Raw genomic sequence first — 22,155 nt, forward strand, 5'->3', positions numbered from 1 at the left:
CATATGATCACACATTATTATACATTTTATGTGTAGTGGACAACAATGTGTATTCAGCAGTTGAAGGATGCAAGGTTTGATATATGCCAATTGCATCAAATTTTTCCTATCATTTGCATCTTTACTGAATTTTTATTACCAGGTAATGAAAACCACCTATGATTTTCACTTGTCATTCAAGGAATACAAGACCATTTTGAAGTGGTATTTAAAATTCGAGAATGTTGTGGTAGTACAAAAACGATGGAATTATGAAGTTGTAATATTAGAGGCTTATTTTTATTTATTTATTTTTTAGAGACAGAATCTCACTTTGTCGCCCTCAGCAGAGTGCCGTAGCGTCACAGCTCACAGCAACCTCCAGCTCAGCTATTTTTTTGTTGCAGTTTGGCCAGGGCTGGGTTTGAACCTGACACCCTTGGTATATGGGGCTGGCGCCCTACTCACTGAGCGACAGGCACCGCCCATATTAGAGGCTTATAAAGCTAGAATTTTTATATCTCCCTGGTTCACCCTGTGATCATTATGAGCCATTTTATCTGAAGTAATGCTTCTTGCCACAGTGCACACTTTAATATTAGTCTATCATAGACACCTTTCTATTGATTAATTTTTGTATGCTACTATTTCTATTCTTTTGCTTTCAACCTTTCTAGATTTTTGTATTTAAGTATGTCTCCTGTAAACAGCATATCCCTGATATTTTCTCATTGATTTTAACTTTATTTGGAGTATTTACCCTTTTAACCCCTGCAGAGTGCTCAGAAACAAAACATGCCTACGGGTGTCCTTGCCACCAAAGGAACATCTTGTATTGAACACCTGAAGGTACTGTTCACACCAAAGGGACTTCCTGTTTGAATGCCTACAGGGGTTGTTCACAGTCAAAAGGTTAATATTTAATGAAATCACCAGCATATTTGGATTTGTTATCAATCTATTTTTTTCTAACCCATTTAATGTTTCCTTTTCTCTTATTTCTTGCCTCTTTCGCAATAATCAATTTTTTTTGTTTTTCCTCTTTACTATCTTTATTAGTTTTTAAGTTATACAGTCTTTTATTACTTTTCTAGTGGTTACTTTAGAAATGACATCTGTTAACACATTTGAGTCTAATATACTGGGGATGCCAAAAACTGTATACTTTTTTATTATTTTATTTTATTACTTCAGGTTATTGTGAGGGTATAAACAACCAGGTCACAATTTTTGAACTTTTTAGGTAGAGTCCCTTCTGTAGTTGTGTTCCACAGCCAAAAGGTATGACATATACCATTATCTTGTGCCTTTTAAGTGGGAGCACACCAATCACCCCCTCTGCTGACCTTCCCTCCAACTTGAACATAATTAAGTTTTTCTCCTATGTGGGAGTATGTTAGATCATCTATTGGCTTCATAATAAAATTGAGTACATTAGATACTTGCTTTTCCAGTTTTGTGATACTTTACCAAGAAGAATGTGTTTCATCTCCATCCAGGTTAAAAGATGTAAAGCCATCATCTTTTCTTACAGCTAAATAATATTCCATGGCATACATATGCCACAGCTTGTTAATTCATTCCTGAGTTGATGGGCATTTAGGTTGTTTCTACATCTTGGTAAACTGAGCTGCGATCAACATTCTAGTGCAAATGTCTTTATGATAAAATGATTTTTTATTATCTATGTATTACTTTTTAAAGTTGAATTGAATTATAGTAGCAATGTGTAGTATGGTGTTTGCTCAAATAGTGTTACTCAAATGAATGCTGGCATCACTATGTAGCAGGCAGGATAGTTAAAGAAAATGGAAGAAGCAATGGTTGTCATTCAAGGAACACAAGACCATTTTGAAGTGGTATTCAAAATTGGAGAATGCTGTGGAAGTACAACAACAATGGAGGTGTGAGTATGCAACAGAACCTTCAACATGCCTAACAACTGCACGCATTAAGGATAAGTCTGAGACATATGGTACTGTGTGATGTCTACAAGGGAAGACCTGACCCCTCGCACAGCAACAAGTCCGGCTGCTGGTCACACACCCACCACCGAAGTCTACCAAACAATGTGCACGTGAGGCAAGAGTTAGCAGAACAAGCATACAATGCGTTCTTAAAATAGCACACCAGAAAGTTTTCATCCCAAGATTATTACACGCACTGAGAGGTGACAGCTTAGCTCAATGAGAATTTGCCAGGACAATGGATAAAACAAAGAGGTGTAGTTAAGTGTCTCACACATTCTCCTGACTTAATACCCTTTGACTTCTACCTATGGGGATCTTAAAGGATGTACAGTGATACAAGTGGATACTTTGGTCAACATTGCTCAAGCAGTTGTTTGCCATAATCAGAAGTGTCTGGATGCTGAAAGTAACCATTTTGAGTACCTCTTGTAATTGCAGAAGTCAAACATGACCTATATACATCTTTCATTATTGGTGTATATTAAATATCAAAATTTAATAGGTTTTTGCTTTCTTAAAATGTACATATATTTTTGGGCAACTTCTGTATTTTTAGCATTTTTACCGCTTCCCAGATGATACAAATAGACCTTAGAATATTATGACTCTACCTAACCAACTATTTTTTCTGTTGCTGGTGTCATACACTTTAATTCTATATATGCTTTAAGCCCCAAAAGACATTATACTTATGTTTTCAGTCAATATACATTTATATTTATACATATTTTTACTCTTTCCATTGTTCTTCATTCCTTCCTGCATTTGTTTCCAACTGAGACCATTTTCCTTCTGCCCAGAAAACCTCATTAGTGTTTATATTAAACTTTTAGTACAAGCCTGCTGATAGCAAATTCTGACATTTTGTTTGTCTGAAAATGTCTTCACAACACCTTTGTGAATTACTTTGGAAGGGTATTTTCACTGGGTACAGAATTCTTCATTTGCCTTCTTTTCCTATAATATTTATAAGATGCCAAACCACTGTTTCTTGGCTTCCATAATTTCTGTTCAGAAGTCATCTGTCAGTCTTTTCATTGCAACTTTAGGCAATGTTTATTTTTTCCTTTCTGGTTGCTTTTAAGAAGTTTCCCTTTTTCTTTTCTTTGCATTTGTTCTACTTTAGTTTTATTGTTGTAGTTGCTGTTTTGGTTGGGGCCGAGTTCGAACCTACCACCCTTGGTATATGGGACCGGCACCCTACTCACTAAGCCATAGGTGCCACCCTCTACTTTAGTTTTAAAAGCACTTCATGAACCTGTGACTTGATGTATTGGCCATTATTTCTTAATACGATGCTTTTCCCTTATCTTTCCTCTTCTCCTGGACTCTACCATCTCTCATGTTTATTTCTGTATTTCCTTATTCTTTTTGCTGTCCATACCAAGAAATTTCAACGGACCTATCTTTCAGTTCACCAGTCTTCTCTTCTGCCAACCACTCTCTTTTTCTCCTACGACTGTTAAACCTATTCTTTGGATTTATAATTTCAAATGCATTTTTTTAATTTCTAGAATTCCCATTTAATTCTTTTAAAATATACAGGCATATATGTACAGTTGTCCCTTGGAATCTGTGGGAAATTGGTTTTAGTATCCTTCCTGGATACCTAAATCGATAGATGCTCAAGTCCCTTATAAAATGGTAAAAATCTGCATATAATCTGCACACTTCCTCCCATGTACTTCAAATAATCCTTAGGTTACTTATAATTCCTGATATAATGAATGCCTAAACATCACTCCATTTGTCTATAGATTCAGTGCAGTACTTGGTGAGGGACACATTTAAGCTTTGCTTTTAGGAGGTTTGAGGAATATTTTTCCCCCAAATATTTTCAACATGCAGTTGGTTGAATCCACAGATATGGAAACCACAGATATAAAGGGCCAACTATAAGTTCTATGGTAAACTTCTCTAAATTTGAATTTAAATAGTATTTATACATAGTAATTTTTTTTAACCATGTAGCTGGGTTGTCTATGAGTCTATTGATATTGCCTATTTATTTTTCCCTTTATCTCATTTCTTTGATATTTATATGAAAAAATTGTAAAGGGTCTAGTTTAGAGAGGTTTCACTGTACTGTCTCTCCTGGGTGGCTTATTAGAATAAGGAAAAGATCATCTAAACCAATCAAGGACTGCTTTCAAAGCTGGTTTGCTGCTTTTGTTATGCTGGATCTGTCAGTGGTTTACCCCTATTCTAGGGTACAATTCTTCAGAGGTCTCACTGAGAGTCTGGGTATTGATTAGGGTCCTTCTCTGTGATGCTGGATACTACAATTCCAATATTTCTTTCCTTAGCATTGTGAAATTGCAGAAAACTAGAATAGGTTTTTCTGATTACCTTCTTAGCTTCTTGCCCTATAAGCTTAAGAATTTTAAAATGCCTTGAGGGAAAAATCTCTAAGTTTCAGGCTCACTCCTTTAAATGACTGAATCATCACTAAAAGCTCTTCTGGCTTCTCTCTTAAGGTGGTCCTTTGCCCTAAATATTGGTTTCTTGTCTTCTATTAGAAATTGAAAAATTCTTACTAGGAGAAAGGTATCTCACACATATAGATTCATCCACTACTCTGCGTTTACTTTTCTTTAGGATCTGGTCCCCAAAAGTGCAATTTGCCTAGGAGGCTTCCTAATGCTTGCCAACAGACTTTTTTTTGGGATTGGTCTGCTTACTCCCTCTTAGCTGGAAACAAAGGTCTCATTCGACTTTATGATACTTTAAATCCTGATCAAATTCCTTTCTATATTTTGCCATGATTTGTCTTAATTTGAAACAAATGAAAATTCTGTACATGATTTACAAATACATGCACACATATTTATATCATAGTTCAGATTTGTATAGTGTAACAATCGTTAGCATGTGATTAATAAGAAAATATTGTGATTATCAACAAAAGCAGAAATTATTAAAAAAAGATTGCTTCAGTTATCAAAGAGTACATGTTCAGTAACTATTAGAACTCTGTGTACTCAAATTAAAAAATATAAAATCCCAACTATACTGATGAACTTTGTTGTTCATGTTTAAATTTGTTCATCTTTAATTATAGTCCCCTCCCACATTAAGGATAATTCCTAGGAAGACTTAAGAGTGTTTAAGGAAGTGGCAAATAGTTTTCTTTTTAAATTTAAAAAATTTTTTAAAAACCAAAACATTTATTGCATGACTAATTACTGAAATTCTTTTTTTTGAGATACAGTCTCACTCTGGGCCCTGGGTAGACTGCTGTGGGATCACAGCTTACAGCAACCTCAAACTCTTGGACTCAAGTGATTCCCTTGGCTCAGCCTCCCAAGTAGCTGGGACTACAGGCACCTGCTACAACAACCGGGTAGGAAGTGGCAAACTTTTAGAAGTAATACTTTTATAAGTTGTGGCTTATGAAATTAAAATAATATCATTACTTTATGTGAGCTACTATCAGTTCAATTACGTACACACATCCCCCTATATGTATATGGAACATAATATAAAATGTATTTCTTACTATTACTTTTGGTCAAAAAGTTTGAAAACCACTACTACATATAAAACATCCAAGAGGCGTTGATTTCATTCCATAAGCATAAAAAAACCAACAGATCTGTTATCTATTACTGCTGGGTCATGACTTCTTACCTTTTTAGAGCACTTGGCTGTGGTTTTCAGACAGCATTTCTTGTGGCAAGCATACTTGCATACTGAAAAACAGGTTCAGAATACAGCATTTTTACAAGTCTACACATCAATGGTAGGAATTTATCAAGTTTGCAATTTTATTTTAGACCTAAGTTTTTTCTTTAAATCTCAGATTGCTAAAATACCACACACACACACAGAGTACTATGTTCTCACTATAAAAGATTTTAACCTATTCTACTGGGGATAAAGAAGTTGAAATACATACCTAAAATTTTTAGCAACTGTTAATGAAAAAGATTTTTATTTTCAAGATTCCCTGTCCTGTCCCTATACCATCCCCCTCCAAATCACAGCAGGATATTTATATTTGTGGTTTGAATCAAAAATTAGTGTTCATGTTCCCCAGGTATATGCTCTACAACCTACTAAAGCAGCGGTTCTCAACCTGTGGGTCTTGACCCACAGGAACTGTATTAAAAGGTTGTGGCATTAGGAAGGTTGAGTACCACTGTGAGTGTCAGAAATAACTATCAAGAATCATTTCTATGGATAAGGGAGGCACCACTGTCAAAGATCGTTTCTGAAATGAAAACAAATTGGGTAGCATATGAAGATGTAAGAAAGGTCCTATTTATTATCTCTAAAGGTCCAGGATAGGCCTCAAAGGAACCAGAACATAAAGACTATCAGTTGTGATTGGAAGATGAGACAAAGGAAAAGTTCAGAGCAAAATTAATTTATCTGAGTGTAGAAAATAGGGTGGCTGGGTAGCTGGTGAGCAGGAAAAGGTACATTAAGAAGAAGGTACTGAGCAGACAGATGACTGTAAGGTACAGGTACACTAAGAAGGTACTGAGAAGACAGATGGCTACACAGGTTCTTTCTTGATATTCTAAGTATAGGGACGGCGCCTATGGCTCAAAGGAGTAGGGTGCCGGCCCCATATGCCAGACATGGTGGGTTCAAACCCAGCCCTGGCCAAAAATTGCAAAATAGATATTCTAAGTATAACTTGTGGGGATTTCAAGGCCAAGAGCAAGTAGGGGAGCCCATATCATTCTATAGGTGAAGCTCAGAATGGTAACAAAGAAAATTAGTTAATTCTATCAAGAGAGCAAATCAAACCAAGTCCACTACAGTCATAAAAAAGCAAATTCTTTAAACTTTCAGCTTCAAGTCACAGCAAAAATTAAACATATAAGGATCAGACTAACATTAAGCAGTCAAGCACATTACAAAGTATTTCCCCTTTTCACTCCTGTGGTATTTCCCCTTTTCACTCCTGTGGTATTTCCCCTTTTCACTCCTGCGGTAATTTTTCAGATTATTGATAACTAAACAATAGGAAACTGCTTTTAAAACATGGAACAGGTGGATATATCCACTATATATTCTGAACATGACTGTTTTTCTTGTTATCACACTGGAACCAGTTCTTCCTTCCTAATATTTCCTTTATTCAGTTCTGGCTCACTAGTAAAAAGCAAAGCTTTACAGATTTTCTGACAGTGCCAGAGTAGATGCATAAAATGAAGGAAGCAGAAGCTGTAAAGGTCCACTATAAGACAGAACCAAGTTGATCTAAAAAGAGTCTCTACTCACATTTTAAGATATTTATATTATGTTGAAAAGATTGTAGTTGAAAAAGTAGTGTTTTGCCTATAATGTAAAAATCTGTTCATTCATCCATACAATCATCTACCAAATATTTACTAAAACTATGTGCTAGAATTGTTCTAGGCACTGGTGATACAGAAGAGATAGTTAAGTTTCCTGACATTATACACATAGAGCTTATAAAGAGGAACAGATGAAAAATAAGAAAAATGAATACTTACTATATTTTGACTGGTGGTGATAAGTGGTATAAAAACTTAAATTTGAGTAAAAAGATAGAGAATTTGCGAGCAGGGTGGCATTTTAAAAGAATTAGGAAAGAGCTCTCTGAGGAGCTGACATGTGAGTGTAGACATTAACTGAAATATGAAGTCAGACTAAAATCTGAGAGAAGAGCATTTCAGACTGAACTGCAAGTACAAGGTTGTCAGTAATAACAAAAGTAATTGTTATTGTTGTAACAATTACAAGTAATTGTAATTGTTGACCAAGTAATAACAAAATATCTGGTTTGGATACAAAGAATACATGAAGGGACTATAGTGAGTGATGGGGCTAAAAAATTAGGCAATGAGTTACTCCTTTATGCTAAAGAAGGTAAAAGAAAATTCAAGGAAATAGAAATGTCAAGTGGTTTAAAAAATTTCTCATACTTACATTTGCAAACAGAGGCTCGGTCCATTATCCATATCAAAGAAGAGCAGTATTCACAGTACGTAGGGATGCTATACTGGGTGGCCTTAAAGATGTGACCATTGTGCTCTTCCACCTGAATGAAAAAATTAGCTGCTTATATTAAAGCCAACACAGGAAATACTGCTCTAACATGGTAAGCCAACGGAAACGTCTTCAATCCCTTGTTAAGTCTTCACTGGACCCTTATTATGATCTTTTGAGAAACAGAATAAAAATGAAATATATTGTCCCTACTTTCAAAAACTAACATTCCAAATAAACATGACCAAATTATATGAAAAACAGAAAGCAATTCAGCCTACGCATAGTGGCTGTCTTATATGACTCTAAGTTAGCATGTTAAAGGAAAAGCAGTAGTTCTAAAATACGTTGCTTTTTAACCTTAAGAATCTTTACACTACTGAAAATTACTGATTATCTCAAGGAACTTCTATTTACATGAGCATACCTATTGATACTTACAGTATTAAAAACTGAAACTAAAAAGATATATATGTTTTCCTTTCTTTCCTTTCTTTTTCCATAAAGATATATGTTTTCCTTTCAGATATTTTAACATTTTTTTCATTTTTTTCATTTTAAGTATTTTTATGATTTCATGTGAGATGTTTGGCAAGTGACTTAACATTTCTGTGCTTCAATTACCCTATGTATAAAGTAGAGATATTATCGATAATATATGTCTTATCGATTTCCTTGCATAAAATATTTTAATACATTGAGAACACTTAAAACGATACCTTGTACACTGTGAGAATTTAAAAAGGGATAGCTATTTTATTGTTATTAAATAATTTATCTTTTCATCATTGATATGCACAATGTCATCTTCTCAAATATTAAATTCCTAGAAGCATTTTGTTCAATTTCTATACTTTTTTTTGTGGCAAAACAGATAGTGAGTTTCTCCAGACCCTATTATATACTTCTATTATGGCTTTGAACATATCATTTTCTATTTATTGTTTATCCAGATAGTAATCATTATGTAGATATAATTTATGTGCAATAAAATAAATTATCACTCTGGCATTTAAAAAAAACTGAAACTAAAAACATTTTAAGCATTTATTCATTATTTTACTGAAAATTAACAATGTATTTATACATTCACAAAAAATTAGTGGCAAAGGATTATCATTTTACATTTTTATAAATCTCTTGAATGTCTGCATTAATAAAAGATATCTAAATTTTTACATCTATTTCTGCATTCAATCTGCTGTAGTACACAGTTTAGCTTAAAATACAGCTAAAAATACAGCTAAAATACAACTAAAAAAATACAGCTTCACACTGATGTGAAACCATCTAATGGAGAAATTTTTTTTTTCAGATTAATGAGGGTATAAATGAGGGTTTGCATTTGTTAGGTAAGGTCCCTGTTGTAGTTGTGCCCCTCACTCATCAGGTGTGCCAAACAGACTTACATTGTACCCATTAGGTGAGAACACAACAATCTCCCTCCCTCTTTCCTCCAACTTGAATTGAGTTTTTCTCTAGTGAGGGCATGTATTAGTTCATCTAACAGCTTCAAATTATTATCACATACATTGCATACTTGCTTTTCCATTCTTGTGATAACTTTACTAAAGAGAATTTTCTCCAATTCTACCCAGGTTAATACAAAAGAGGTAAAGTTTCCGTCTTTATGGCTGAATAGTATTCCATGTTATACATATACCACAGTTTATTACTCCATTCATTGGTTGATGGGCACTTGGGTTGATTTCACATCTTTGTGACTATAAAGTGAGCTGCAATAAACAATCTAGTGTAAATGTGCTTATGATAAAATTGAAGGTCTGTTTTGAGTTCTTTGAGGATGCTAATGGATGGATATTTTAACAGTTGATTCAGACAGTGATAATGCACCACATCTTCATAAATGATAACTTAAAATTATTAAAATATGAAAAAGTATACCAATGAACTCCTCATGCTCTGTGACATTAAAATCTATTGTTATGAATTTCATCAAATTTCAAAATGTATTTTAACCTTCAAAGATGTCATTAAGAAAAAAAGCCATAGAGTTGGAGAAAATATTTGTAAATCATATATATGATAAATGACTTTTATCTGGAATATATAAAGAAATGTTACAACCTACTAATAAGACAATCCAAATCAAAAATTGGCAAAATACTAAACAGCTCATCAAAGAAGTAGTACAAATGACCAAAGGCATTTGTACAGGGAAAGATGTTCAATATTTTTAGTTATCAAGAAAATGCAAATTAAAACCACAATGAGATAATACTTCATACCCACTAAAATGGCTATAACAAAAAAGATAGTAGGTATTGGTAAGAATATGGATAGACTGGAACCATTAGACCTTGGCCATTGGGGTTATAAAATGGTAAAGGTACTTGGAGAGAAGTTTGACAGTTTCCAAAAATTTTAAACATATAGTTACTACATGAAACAGAAATTCCACTCTCAGGCTTATACTCAAGAGAACTGAAATCATTATGACCACAAAAAAACCTGTACACAAATGTTCTCAGCAGCATATTCACTGTAGTTCAAATAAAAAACAACTCAAATGTTTTATCAGTTGATAAAAGGATAAATAAAATGTGATACATGTATACCCATTCTATGCAATGGAATTCTATTCAGCACAAAAAAGACTGAATAATTAAAAAACATAATGACGGGCGGCGCCTGTGGCTCAGTGAGTAGGGCGCCGGCCCCATATGCCGAGGGTGGCGGGTTCAAGCCCAGCCCCGGCCAAACTGCAACAACAACAAAAAAAAATAGCTGGGCGTTGTGTGGGCGCCTGTAGTCTCAGCTACTTGGGAGGCGGAGACAGGAGAATCACCTAAGCCCAAGGATTTGGAGGTTGCTGTGAGCTGTGTGACGCCACAGCACTCTACCAAGGGCGATAAGGTGAGACTCTGTCTCTACAAAAAACAAACAAACAAACAAAAAAACAAACATAATGACATGGATGAACCTCAAAAACATGCTAAAAGGCTGTAGGCAAACCCCACATACTGTATGATTCCATTTACTTAAATGGAAAGAGAAACTCACAGAAACAGAAAGTACAGTAGCAGTGCCTGTGGTCACTATAGGTCAGTGACTTAAACTGGCACAAAAAATTCTTTTGGGTGAATACAAATGTTCTAAAATTGGATGGAAAACTATATGAATTAACTAAAATCACTGAAGGGTATACTTAAAAGGGATAAATTTTATGGTAAGCAAATTCACCTCTATAAGGCTGAATTATAATACCCATTGGTATATTTTGTAATTTGAGTGGACATTTTACTTATACATGATTTTATGGTATTACACATGGATCATTTGGAAAATACTGATTCAATGAGTTGTACAGCTCTTCCAAATGTTGACATATTTCATTATGCATCATCAGAAAGTTGCATTCCTTAATATTATCACTTACATCATTAGAAAACTTTACAGAATACACTATGTGGACTAGGGCAGATACAGGTTTTCCAAAATTTGAATTTTTTTGAATACTCAAAATTTACCACTAGTAACAAATATTGTCAATTGTTTTCCTTGAAGTGACAAGGCTACTTTATTCATTTCCAGAAAATTTCTGCCAAATTCCAAAGTTTGAATGAGTAATTTAAGTATAAATGATATTCCATGTGAATATGCTGCCACAAAACCTTGTGTGCAAATGTTCACAGTAGCATTACTTTTAATAGATGAAAAATGAAAACAGGCTTGGCGCCTATAGCACAGTGGTTATAGCGCCAGCTACATACACAAAAGTTGGTGGGTTCAAACCCAGCTGGGGCCAACTAACTAACAATGACAACTCTAACAAAAAACAGCCGGGCATTGTGGCGGGCACCTGTAGTCCCAGCTACTTGGGAGGCTGAGGCAAGAGAATCACTTGAGCCCAGGAGTTAGAGGTTGCTATGAGCAGTAACGCCACAGCACTCTACATAGGGCGACATAGTGAGACTCTGTCTCAAAAAAAAAAAAAAAAAAAAAAACTCAAACATCCTTCACCCGATAAATGGATATATAAAACATGGTAGATCCATACAATGGAAAATTATACAGTTATACAAAGGAACGTATTATACAGTTTTACAAATGGAATATTATACAGTTATACAGAAATACTAATACATGCTACTTGGATAAACTTTGAAAACATCAGGCTAAGTAAAAGAAGGCAGACACAAAAGGCCACATATATGATTTTTTACAAACATGAATGTCCAGAGTATGTAAATCCATAGGGACAGAAAGTAGATTAGCGGTTGTCGGAGGCTAGAGAGGAAGAGAATGGGGAATGACTGCTTAAAAGGTATGGAGTTTATTTGGGGGATGGAATGTTATGGAACTAGTAGTGATGGTTGCTCAACATAAGTGAATATACTAAAACACTAAATGGCATACTTTAAAAAAGTGGTTAAATTTTTAAAAAGGCTAGACCAGCTTGCAATTCAATTGTGCAATTTTTTGAGATCATCATATGTAGCTATTAGATCCTTTCCATTTCATTAATATAGAGTAAAGTAGAACCTCTGTAAGCTCACCACATAAGAGACTATAACATACTGGTCAGAATATGCAGGTCTTCAATATGAAGAACTAGACCTACTGTACTGTGGTGCATGTTCAGTCTATAAAAATTAAGTCATCTTGAGGAGGTAATCAATGTAGGAGGTGAACAACTATGGACATTCTACAGTAATTTTAAGATGTGACTTCACACTGGGTATGGTGGCTCACGCCTGTAACCTTTGCACTCTGGGAGGCCAAGTTATTTTCATATGGAAAATAACTAAGAATAACCAGAATATTTATAATATAGGAGAATAATTAGAGAGTGCTTAGCCTTGTCAAATTATTAAACATAATAAAAGCTCAATAATTAAAATAGTTGAAATTGCCTCAGTTAGATCAGCCAATGGCATAGTATAAAAGCCTAAGCATAAAGAGAAATTTAGAATGTAAAAGAGTGACATCTCAATGTTGAAGATGATGGACTTTAAAATAAATGTGTTGGATGATCAGAGGCAAAATAAGACTCATAACTCACACTGTACAGCAGAATAACTCCATAAAGATCAGAATTTAAACATAAAGAATGTGACCATTAAATTGTTAGAAGAAAAAAAAATAACTCTTTTATAACGTTGAAGTATGGAAGTCTAACTATGACTCAAAATCCAAAAGCTAAGAAAGGAAGGATTGGTGAAGTTAATTTCATAAAAATAAAAATATTCAGACCAGACATGGTGGTTCACGCCTGCAATCCTAGCACTCTGGGAGCCTAAGGCAGGTCGATTGCCTAATCTCAGAAGTTCGAGACCAGCCTGAGCCAGACTAAGACCTCATCTCCTACAAATTAAGAAGGAAAAGAGCAAAATCAATAGAAAAAAATGGATAAAGAACATAGACACACAGGCTATAGGAAAAAATGCAAATGTTACTTTAGCATAAGAAGAGATATTCAATCCCACTGATGAGAGAAAAGTGTATTAAAACTTCATGGAAATACAGCATTCTTCATCTAACAGACTGACAAAAGTATATATTTAAACAACCCACTCTGATATCATTATCAGACACTTTCATATATTATAGTTGAATATAAAAAATGAGACTACCTCTCTTATAGGAAAATGAGGCATTATCATCAAAATAACAAATTCATTTCCCTATGATTCAGTAATTCCAATTCCAGGAATTAATCATGCACACATATACCTAAGGTTATTCATTGTGCTACTGTTGGTAATAATAGAAGACTAGAAGCAACCCAGTGGTCTAGCAAGGAACATTAGCCAGTTATGAAACAGATTTCTATTGTAATAGTTTCCTAAACTTAGTGGCTTAAAACAATACCCACTTCTTATCTGATAGTTCAGAAAGCCAGAAGTCTGACACAGGTTTCATCAGGCTAAAATCAGGTATTTGGGTAGATTTTAGTTCCAAATGGTTGTAGGACTGAGGTACCATTTTCCTGCAGATTTGTCTGTGGTAATTCTCAGCTTCTAAAGGCCCCTTACACTTCCTGCTCAATGTTCCCTTTTCTCCATCTTCAAAGCCAGCAACACTGGACTGAGTTATTCTTGTGCTTTGAATTTCTCTGACATCTCTTCTACCTCCCTCTCTTCTTCCCTCTCATCTCTGACTGACTCTTCTGCCTTCTTAAGCTTTGAAGGGCCTATGTGATTAGCAATCTTAATTCCATTTGCAAAAGTCCCCTTCACAAAAAGCAATAATTAGATTACAATAATCAGGTGACAAGAACCTTGGGAGGAACTTCTACAGAATTCTGCCTACCATCGAATAGAAGGATCTGCTGAATAATACATTATTCAATTGTAAAAGCAAGGGACAAAAGAGTATTATGTTGTTATATACCATGCTTCCTTTTACGTGAGAAAGGATAGAAAATAGCATATACTATAGTCTTATAATTGGATTTAAAAAACCTAAACAGTTAAATAAGAAGCCACCAAAAATTTACCTCTAGAGGACAAAGGGGGTGGGACTTGGACTTCTCAGTGTATATAATTTTTAAAAAGACTGAATAATAAAAATATATTATCTATTAGAGAAAGAAAAACACTTTAAAAGGAAATTATTTGTATCAGTGCAGACTCACGTCTTCTTTTATTCAATAGTTTATAATCCTTTACTTGCATTTATTTTAACACTCAAATTGTCACAACTTGGGCCAGTGGGACCTCTTTTTGAGTTAAATAAGAAGGAATGCTCATCTTTACAGCAAAAATTCAACTAATGTATGTAAAATCAACAACTAAATTTTTAAAGATCACTATTTAGTAAACATCATAAAAATAATTGATCCGGTCAAGAATCATCAAGGAGTACCAAAATTAGTGGGTAAGAATTTAAGGAATAAGAGGATATTTATTTTACATGGTCTCAAGTATCTCCCCATAAAATACTGATTAAATTAAAAGGAAAACAGAAGTAACTTTGATGAATTTGTTGAAATACCTTGCAGACATCAACCACAATGGGACAAAAAGACATCATCATATGTCTCCTGATACCACACACTCAAAAACACACAGCCATTTGTTTTGTGGTATTTCATGGCAAAAATGCATAACTTGCATCTAATCATGAAGAAATATAAGACAAACTCAAATTGAGGAACAGTCTATGGAATAACTGGCCTATATTCTTCAACAATGCCAGTGTCATGAAAACTATTACATAAGAGCTGAGGAACTGTTCAAGATTAAAGGACACTAAAAAGGCCTGATGATTAAGTGCAGAGAAGATTTTCTTGTTATAAAGAGACAGTATTGGGATAAATAATGAAATCTGGGTTAAGTAATCCAGCACATTTTTTATTTCTCTTGTAATTTTTCTATAATGCTGTCAAAATGAAAAGTGGACGGGGGCTCAGTGCCTGTAGCTCAGCGGTTAGGGTGCCGGCCACATACACAGGGGCTGGCGGGTTGGAGCCTGGCCTGGGCCTGCTAAACAACAATGACTACAACAACAACAACAACAACAACAACAACAACAACAAAATAGCTGGGCATTGTGGCGGGTGACTATAGTTCCAGCTACTTGAGGGGCTGAGGCAAGAGAATCACTTAAGCCCAAGAGTTGGAGGTTGCTGTGAGCTATGACACCACAGCACTCTACCAAGGGTGACATAGTGAGTCTCTGTCTCAAAAAAAAAAAAAAAAAAAAACAAGAAAAAAGAAAAAGAAAAGAAAAGCAGAGGGAAAGGAAAGGAAGGGAAAACCCAAAATGAAACAAAAATAACTGGTGTAAGACAGTGAGAAAATTATGGCTGCTATTAATCAACAAAAAAGAGCCAACATATATCACTGGGCAAGAGACATGAATAGAACCTTCTCTAAAGAAGACAAATAGCTAACAAACATATGAAAAAAATGCTCATCATGCCTAATCATCAGAGAAATGCAAATCAAAACCATCCTGAGATATCACCTAACCCAAGTAAGAATAGCTATCTCAAAGTCTCGAAGCTGCAGGTGCTGATGTGATGTGAAGAGAAGGGAGCACTTTTACACTGTTGGTGGGACTGCAAACTAATAAAATCCTTTGGAAAGAAGTAGGGAGAATCCTCAAAGAACTCAAATTAGACCTCCCATTTGATTCTGTAATCCCATTACTAGGCATCTATCCAGCTATCCAGAAGAAAAAAATCCTTTTATCATAAGTACATTTGCACTGGATTGTTTATCACAGCTCAATTTACGATTGCCAAAATGTGGAAGCAGCCTAAATGCCCACCAACCCAGGAATGGATTAACAAGCTGTGGTATATGTATACCATGGAATACTATTCAGCCATTAAAAAAGATAGGGACTTTACATCTTTTGTATTAACCTGGATTGAGTTGGAACACATTCTTCTTACTAAAGCATCACAAGAATCTAATGTACTCAGTTCTAATATAAGGGGAATAGATAAGTTAATACAAGGTGGGAGAGTAGGGAAATGAGGAAGCAGGGGAGAAGGGAGTCATGGTGTATGGCACACTTCCTAGGGGCAGGATACAATTAAAGTGGAACTTTTCCTAACAAATGTAATCAGTGTAACCTAATTCTTTGTACTCTTAATGAATCTCAATAAACAAAACAATAAGTTTATAAATGCTTTTACAGGCACAGAATATTTCTGGAACACCACCAAAAAAACTGGTAATAGTGGTTATCTCTGGGGAGAAGGGTGAGAAAGATAATAAATATCATTTTGAATTATCATGTTTCTATGACTTTCTCAACTCAATAGCTAAAAATCCAAAACAGAACTAGATCAAGAATGTCATTGTGACTGACAGCACTGCTTATGTCAAACCACATGTTAGCAGAGTATTATCATTTTTTAAATAAATTAAGTAATCAACTTAATAAAAAAATTCAACTCATGGTTCATCTATCCTAGTTTCATAATATGGCCTTGCTCTATATTATCTCAAATATTCACAGATATTGATATTTTATCTCATGGACATCCTTCTAATTATAAATCACACAAACATTTTCCACTACTGAAGTCTAACATTAAAGTTGTTTTCATTAAAAATTGCCTTTTTCTGAATAGAAATAATGCATGCACCTCATCAAAAGGTACAAATGGAATACAACAAAAAATAAGGGCATTCTCTTGACTTCTGAACCCCAACTGTCCAGTGCCTGTTGATAGAAATAACTACTGCAATCAGTTTGTGTATATTTCTAGATATTTTATGTGTGTGTATATGTACGTGTGTATAGAGATACAGATTTATGTTTAACTTAAAAATATATACAAACAGTAGCTTTCTATACAGTGCTTAAATCCTTGCTCTTTTTACTTAACAAAACATCTTGATGAATGGCCTTACTCCTTTAATGCTAAGCAGCATCCTATTATATCAATGCATCTACTTTATGTAAGCATTTCTCTACCTAAGTTGTTTATAATGTTTTGGTATTATAAAGTCCACTTCAATGAAAAGCACTGTATATGTGAGTGTGGAAAAAGCGTAACTCGTATGTCCACTGGTTAAATTCTTAGATATAGTATTGCTGAGTCAAAATTTTTCTTTTTCCTTTTCCTTTAACATTTTTAAGGTTTTTAAGACACCATTGCTAACATACATTCTCTAAGAAGGCTAATGCAAATTATACCCCTATTTGTAATACTCAAAGCTTATCCTTCCAAACTTAAAGAAATTAATTTATTCTGCGTTTTGTTTATTGATGGAAAAAGGTAGAAAATCACTACTCTTTCATTGTAGTTTTACTGCTAAGAAGATAAACATTTATTTGTGTATTTCTTCACATTTCCATGAACTGCTTTATTACATGTAGTCTCTTAAGTGTAATAAAATAGTTGCTGAATAAATTGTCTAATCATATCATTTGCTCAATTTTATCTTGATTTGCTCTTTTCCTTATTGACATATAACTCTTGTAAGGCTTAAGGTGTATAAAGTGCCTAAACAATAGCTATTCTAACAGGTCTTCTGTTTTCCCTACTCTTTCTTTTGTATACAATCTCGTTTAATTGCACAAAAATACTCAGTCATGGCGTATGGCACATCTCCTAGGGGCAGGAGTAACCTTATTCCTATTTTATAAGTGAGAACATTAAGAGTCAGAGATTAAGTTGTCTAAGGTTTCTCAATTGGAAAAATATCTACTGTGGAAAACAAAAGCAAACCAGGCTAATGGATTAGGTATACTACTTCTGCCTGTGAAAAAACAGAAAACTTTTCAATAGGCAGATAATCTATATAGAGTCACATCATAGTTCCAAAAAAGTTCATGGAAAAACTACAAGTAATGACTAAGAGACCTCAGAATTTTCTTTATAAGTGAGAGGGGATGATTTATAATCCTGACACATTGGTAAGGTAGACAAAAAATATTCAAGGATTATAGTTTGCCATTGGCAGGCATGAACCCAGGTTTTATAGGCCAGAAAGCTTAATATTTTCAGGGAAAAATGAAGAATATAGGATGAAGAGGAGAAACAGGAAGTGGTGTAGCAAATGTTAACTGAAACTTAGGGGAACAATGGAGAAATGAAGTTTAGAGAGGCAGTCGTGCAGTCATTCATGTCAAGCCTTGTAAACATAGTAAGAACTTTGAGCTGTATTCTGAGAAACACTGGAAATAACTAAAAAGTTGTTAAGTAGAGAAAGGATATGATTTTTGCTTTTAATGAATCATGGCTATTACATAGAGAAGGGGAGAAGGGTGTAAGAAGGCAGACCAGTATAAGCATAAATGGTGCATCTGACTACTGTGAAAGTAGTGGAGGTGATATGAAATAGTAAGATATTAGAGATACCATGAAGGCGAAGTCTTGATTGATTTCTACCTTCTTTTCCAGCTGCCCCCATATAAACATGAAATACTGAGTCAATCAAAGCGAGTGGCTCAACCTAACAGGTGCTTCACTCACATGCATTTTTATACACTCTTTCCCACTGGCTAGATACTGTCTCTCCAAACCACTACTCACTTGTCATAAATTACCAAAAATATCTTTTCCTTTGTAAAGCATTCCTTTGTTCTGTATTTTTATAGACCTTTGTACTATTTCTATTACAACATTTATCAATCTGAAACTAACAATTTTTAAAATTCCTGCCTCTCCTACTAAATTATGTGCTTCTCTAAGAATTCATCTTAGTAATTATAGAACTTATTATACATACATGTGTGATGTATAAGTTCTATAATTACTAAGATGAATTAGTATGGGTGTGTGTATATATAAAATACGTATATAAAACCATAATCAATGGTAAAATTTGCTTAAATGCCTTGGGAAATGTCTTTTGAATTGGAAGTAATTACATGTATAAAATCCTAAATAGCATCCATTTTCTTTGGAAGGGAAGAAAAACTACTAAAAAGCTCACTTCCCACCCCTAGTTGGGAAAAGGAATTTGTGCCTTTCATGAGTAAGAATTTTCAATTTTCTCTCATTTTAGGAAGCCACCATTGATAACAAGTCCAGGCACTAATTCAAGGCACATTTGTCATTTTTAGTTTTTATAAAGGCATAAATTATTACCATCTCGCTACCTGATAAATTTATTTCTTAAACATATCCACAGAAACACTGCATGATATGGCTTTAGATGACTGAACTGAAAATTACTTTTTTATAATATAAAAAACAGATAGAAACTTACCAAATCAGTTTCTTTTTTCCTTCTTTTCTTTCTTTCTGTTTTTGGCACCTGGCCGGGGTAGGGAGAAATATCAAAACTGTGATAACAAAGACTAACATACTTTCTACTTCTATGCAAATGTTGCAATATTTGCTCAAAAAGTAATAGAATAAATAGCACTTTATTTTTCAAGAGGAATTGTGTAGTATATAAGCAAATTTGAGAAAATTTTTAAGTTTAGTAAAACACAGTGCTAATAAAAGCAACAAATGAAAGGATATTTTTGCTGGGCATGGTGGATCACACCTATAACTTGGCACCCAGGGAGGCTGAGGCAAGAGGACTGCTTGAGCTTAGGAGTTGGAGACTAACCTGAACAAGTGCAAGACTCTGTCTCTACTAAAAATTGAAAAATTAGCTGGGCCTTATGGCATGTGCCTCTAGTCCCAGCTACTTGGGAGGCTGAGGTAGGAGGATCATTTGAGCCTGGGAGGTTGCAGTGAGCTATGATAACACCACTGCCCATGGCAACAGAGCAAGACTCTGTCTCTGCCTCAGAAAAAAAAAAAAAAGGAAAGAAAGAAAACATAAAAGAATATTTTAAAGATTATTCTCTTTTTAAATCTTAGGTCTTCCCAGAAGCCAGATCATATTAATTAAAATGACGATTTTATTTTAATCATTAGTTAAAATGATTTTTCATTTTAAAGATTTTACTTTTCATATTTTGGCTCTAGAAAACTATCACAAAAAGAATTCAATATAAAAAGGTTATCATTTGAGATACACACAATCTGTTTTACACATGACATTTCCTGATAACCATAGTACAGAACAATCTAAACCTAATCTTTAAACTTATAAACAAAGACAATATAAGACTAATAAGAATCTTCTGCCTAAAATAAAAATCTTAACCTTGATCTAGGTTCAAGGACTTGCTTATATCTGACTACTTCAAAAATAATTTAAGGTGATTTGAAAATCTATACACAAATTTGAATAACTAAAAATAAAATGGAACATAATACAAAGGATTGACGGCATTCCTGATATAAATAGGTAGCTAATTACTTCATTTGGGGTACTGAAAAGAAACACATTGATAACATTGCGTAGGCCTACTATCTCTTCCGTAGTACAGATTTCATTATAGTTATTAAATGGACCTGAAACAAGAATTAAATAAAATATCCAACAACTCATACAATTCCCAGGGCATAATAGGCATTTTAAAATAAAGGTTATTATTTTATGTGGATTTCCTGAAATACACATTTTAAAAAACATTCAGGAGGAAATTTAATTTATAGGTTCTTATGTAATAGACACTGGAAAAAAATTCTAGATTTCTGTTAGCTGAGAATATAATCTTCAGAGTCCAAAATTATATTTTACTTCAGTGAACAGTATATTATTTATTACAGAGGGTTTAGAAAATGTGGTCAGATGAACTTACAGAATGGGGTTTGGAGGATCTAAAGTGGTGCTAAGTTCACACGTCTTCTGTAATGTTTCCTTAAATACCCAATGTCTCAAATAGACTCTTACAAAGAATTCACAATTGAATCCTTTTAGAAATCATGATATAACACATTTACCTTTGTGACTATGCAATCTGAAGTCTTGAATTCATTCATATATTCATCTAAAAAGACTTTGAAAGTGTTGACCCAAACCCTCACTGGAGATTCTCTCCAATCACGCTGCTCAAGTCTCATGGTCTTTTCCAGAATTTGTTCAAAGAGCGCATAGAGGTCTTTATACCGTATGCTTTTTCCATCATCCATCTAATAAACAATAAGAGAAAAAAAAGTAAAGTTTTATGAAGAAATTCTTTAAATACAGAAGATGGATTAACCTTGTATTATTTAAAATAAAGATTAGGATCCTGGCTGGGTATGGTGGCTCATGCCTATATTCCCAATACTTTGGGAGGCTGAGGTAGGAGGGTTGGTGGAGATCAGGAGTTTCGAGACCAGTCTGAGCAAGAGTGAGACTCTGGTTCTACAAAAAACAGAAAAATTAGATAGGCATGGTGTCGTATGTCCATATCCTAGCTACTCAGGAGGCTGAGGCAGGAGGATTACTTGAGCCCAGGAGTTAGTTGGTGGTTGCAGTGAGCACATAATGGCACCACTGCACTCAGGCCTAGATTAGAGTGAGACACTGTTTCTAAAAAATAAAAAAAGATTAGGATCTTGATATACCTTTTCATGCGTATGTCCATGAGGTCTTGTGGTATTTATAAATTCCCACTCTGGTATGAAACAGATATAGTAAAACCTGCTAAATTTTAGTAAAAGAGTTTAAATAATGTTTTGATTTGAGGAACTCCTGGGAATATCTCCCTTTAGTCTGGCTTTTGAATTTTATAGCTATAAAGATTATTTGCATCCCTCTTAATCACTTACCTCTCCAGAAATGAATCTTGGTTAGACAGCTCTACTCTAAAATTGAAATAATGAACATATGAATCTTTGCCGTATGATATATATTAAGAAACCTTCTTTATTTTAATTTATTAGAGTGACATGCCCAGAGTAATATCATATTACTTGCAAAGGAATCTAAATGAAATTCCTTTTATTTAAATGAGATGTGTAATTTTTATA

General features: G+C 34.2%; 1 protein-coding gene across 7 annotated transcripts in view; it reads right to left on the minus strand.

Moving 5' to 3' along the window:
* Positions 1-22,155, minus strand: part of MYO9A (myosin IXA) — a 257,885-nt gene that overhangs the window by 30,710 nt on the left and 205,020 nt on the right. For all 7 annotated transcript variants that reach the window (XM_053594283.1, XM_053594282.1, XM_053594281.1 and 4 more), the window contains 4 exons: positions 21,142-21,330; positions 19,562-19,609; positions 7,857-7,968; positions 5,580-5,641 (listed from right to left, as the gene is read on the minus strand). In XM_053594283.1, the coding sequence (XP_053450258.1) occupies positions 5,580-5,641; positions 7,857-7,968; positions 19,562-19,609; positions 21,142-21,330 (411 nt within the window). The remainder of the gene's footprint in view (positions 1-5,579; positions 5,642-7,856; positions 7,969-19,561; positions 19,610-21,141; positions 21,331-22,155) is intronic.

Source organism: Nycticebus coucang, chromosome 6, assembly GCF_027406575.1.
Source record: "Nycticebus coucang isolate mNycCou1 chromosome 6, mNycCou1.pri, whole genome shotgun sequence".
In the NCBI taxonomy this organism is placed as follows: domain Eukaryota; kingdom Metazoa; phylum Chordata; class Mammalia; order Primates; family Lorisidae; genus Nycticebus; species Nycticebus coucang.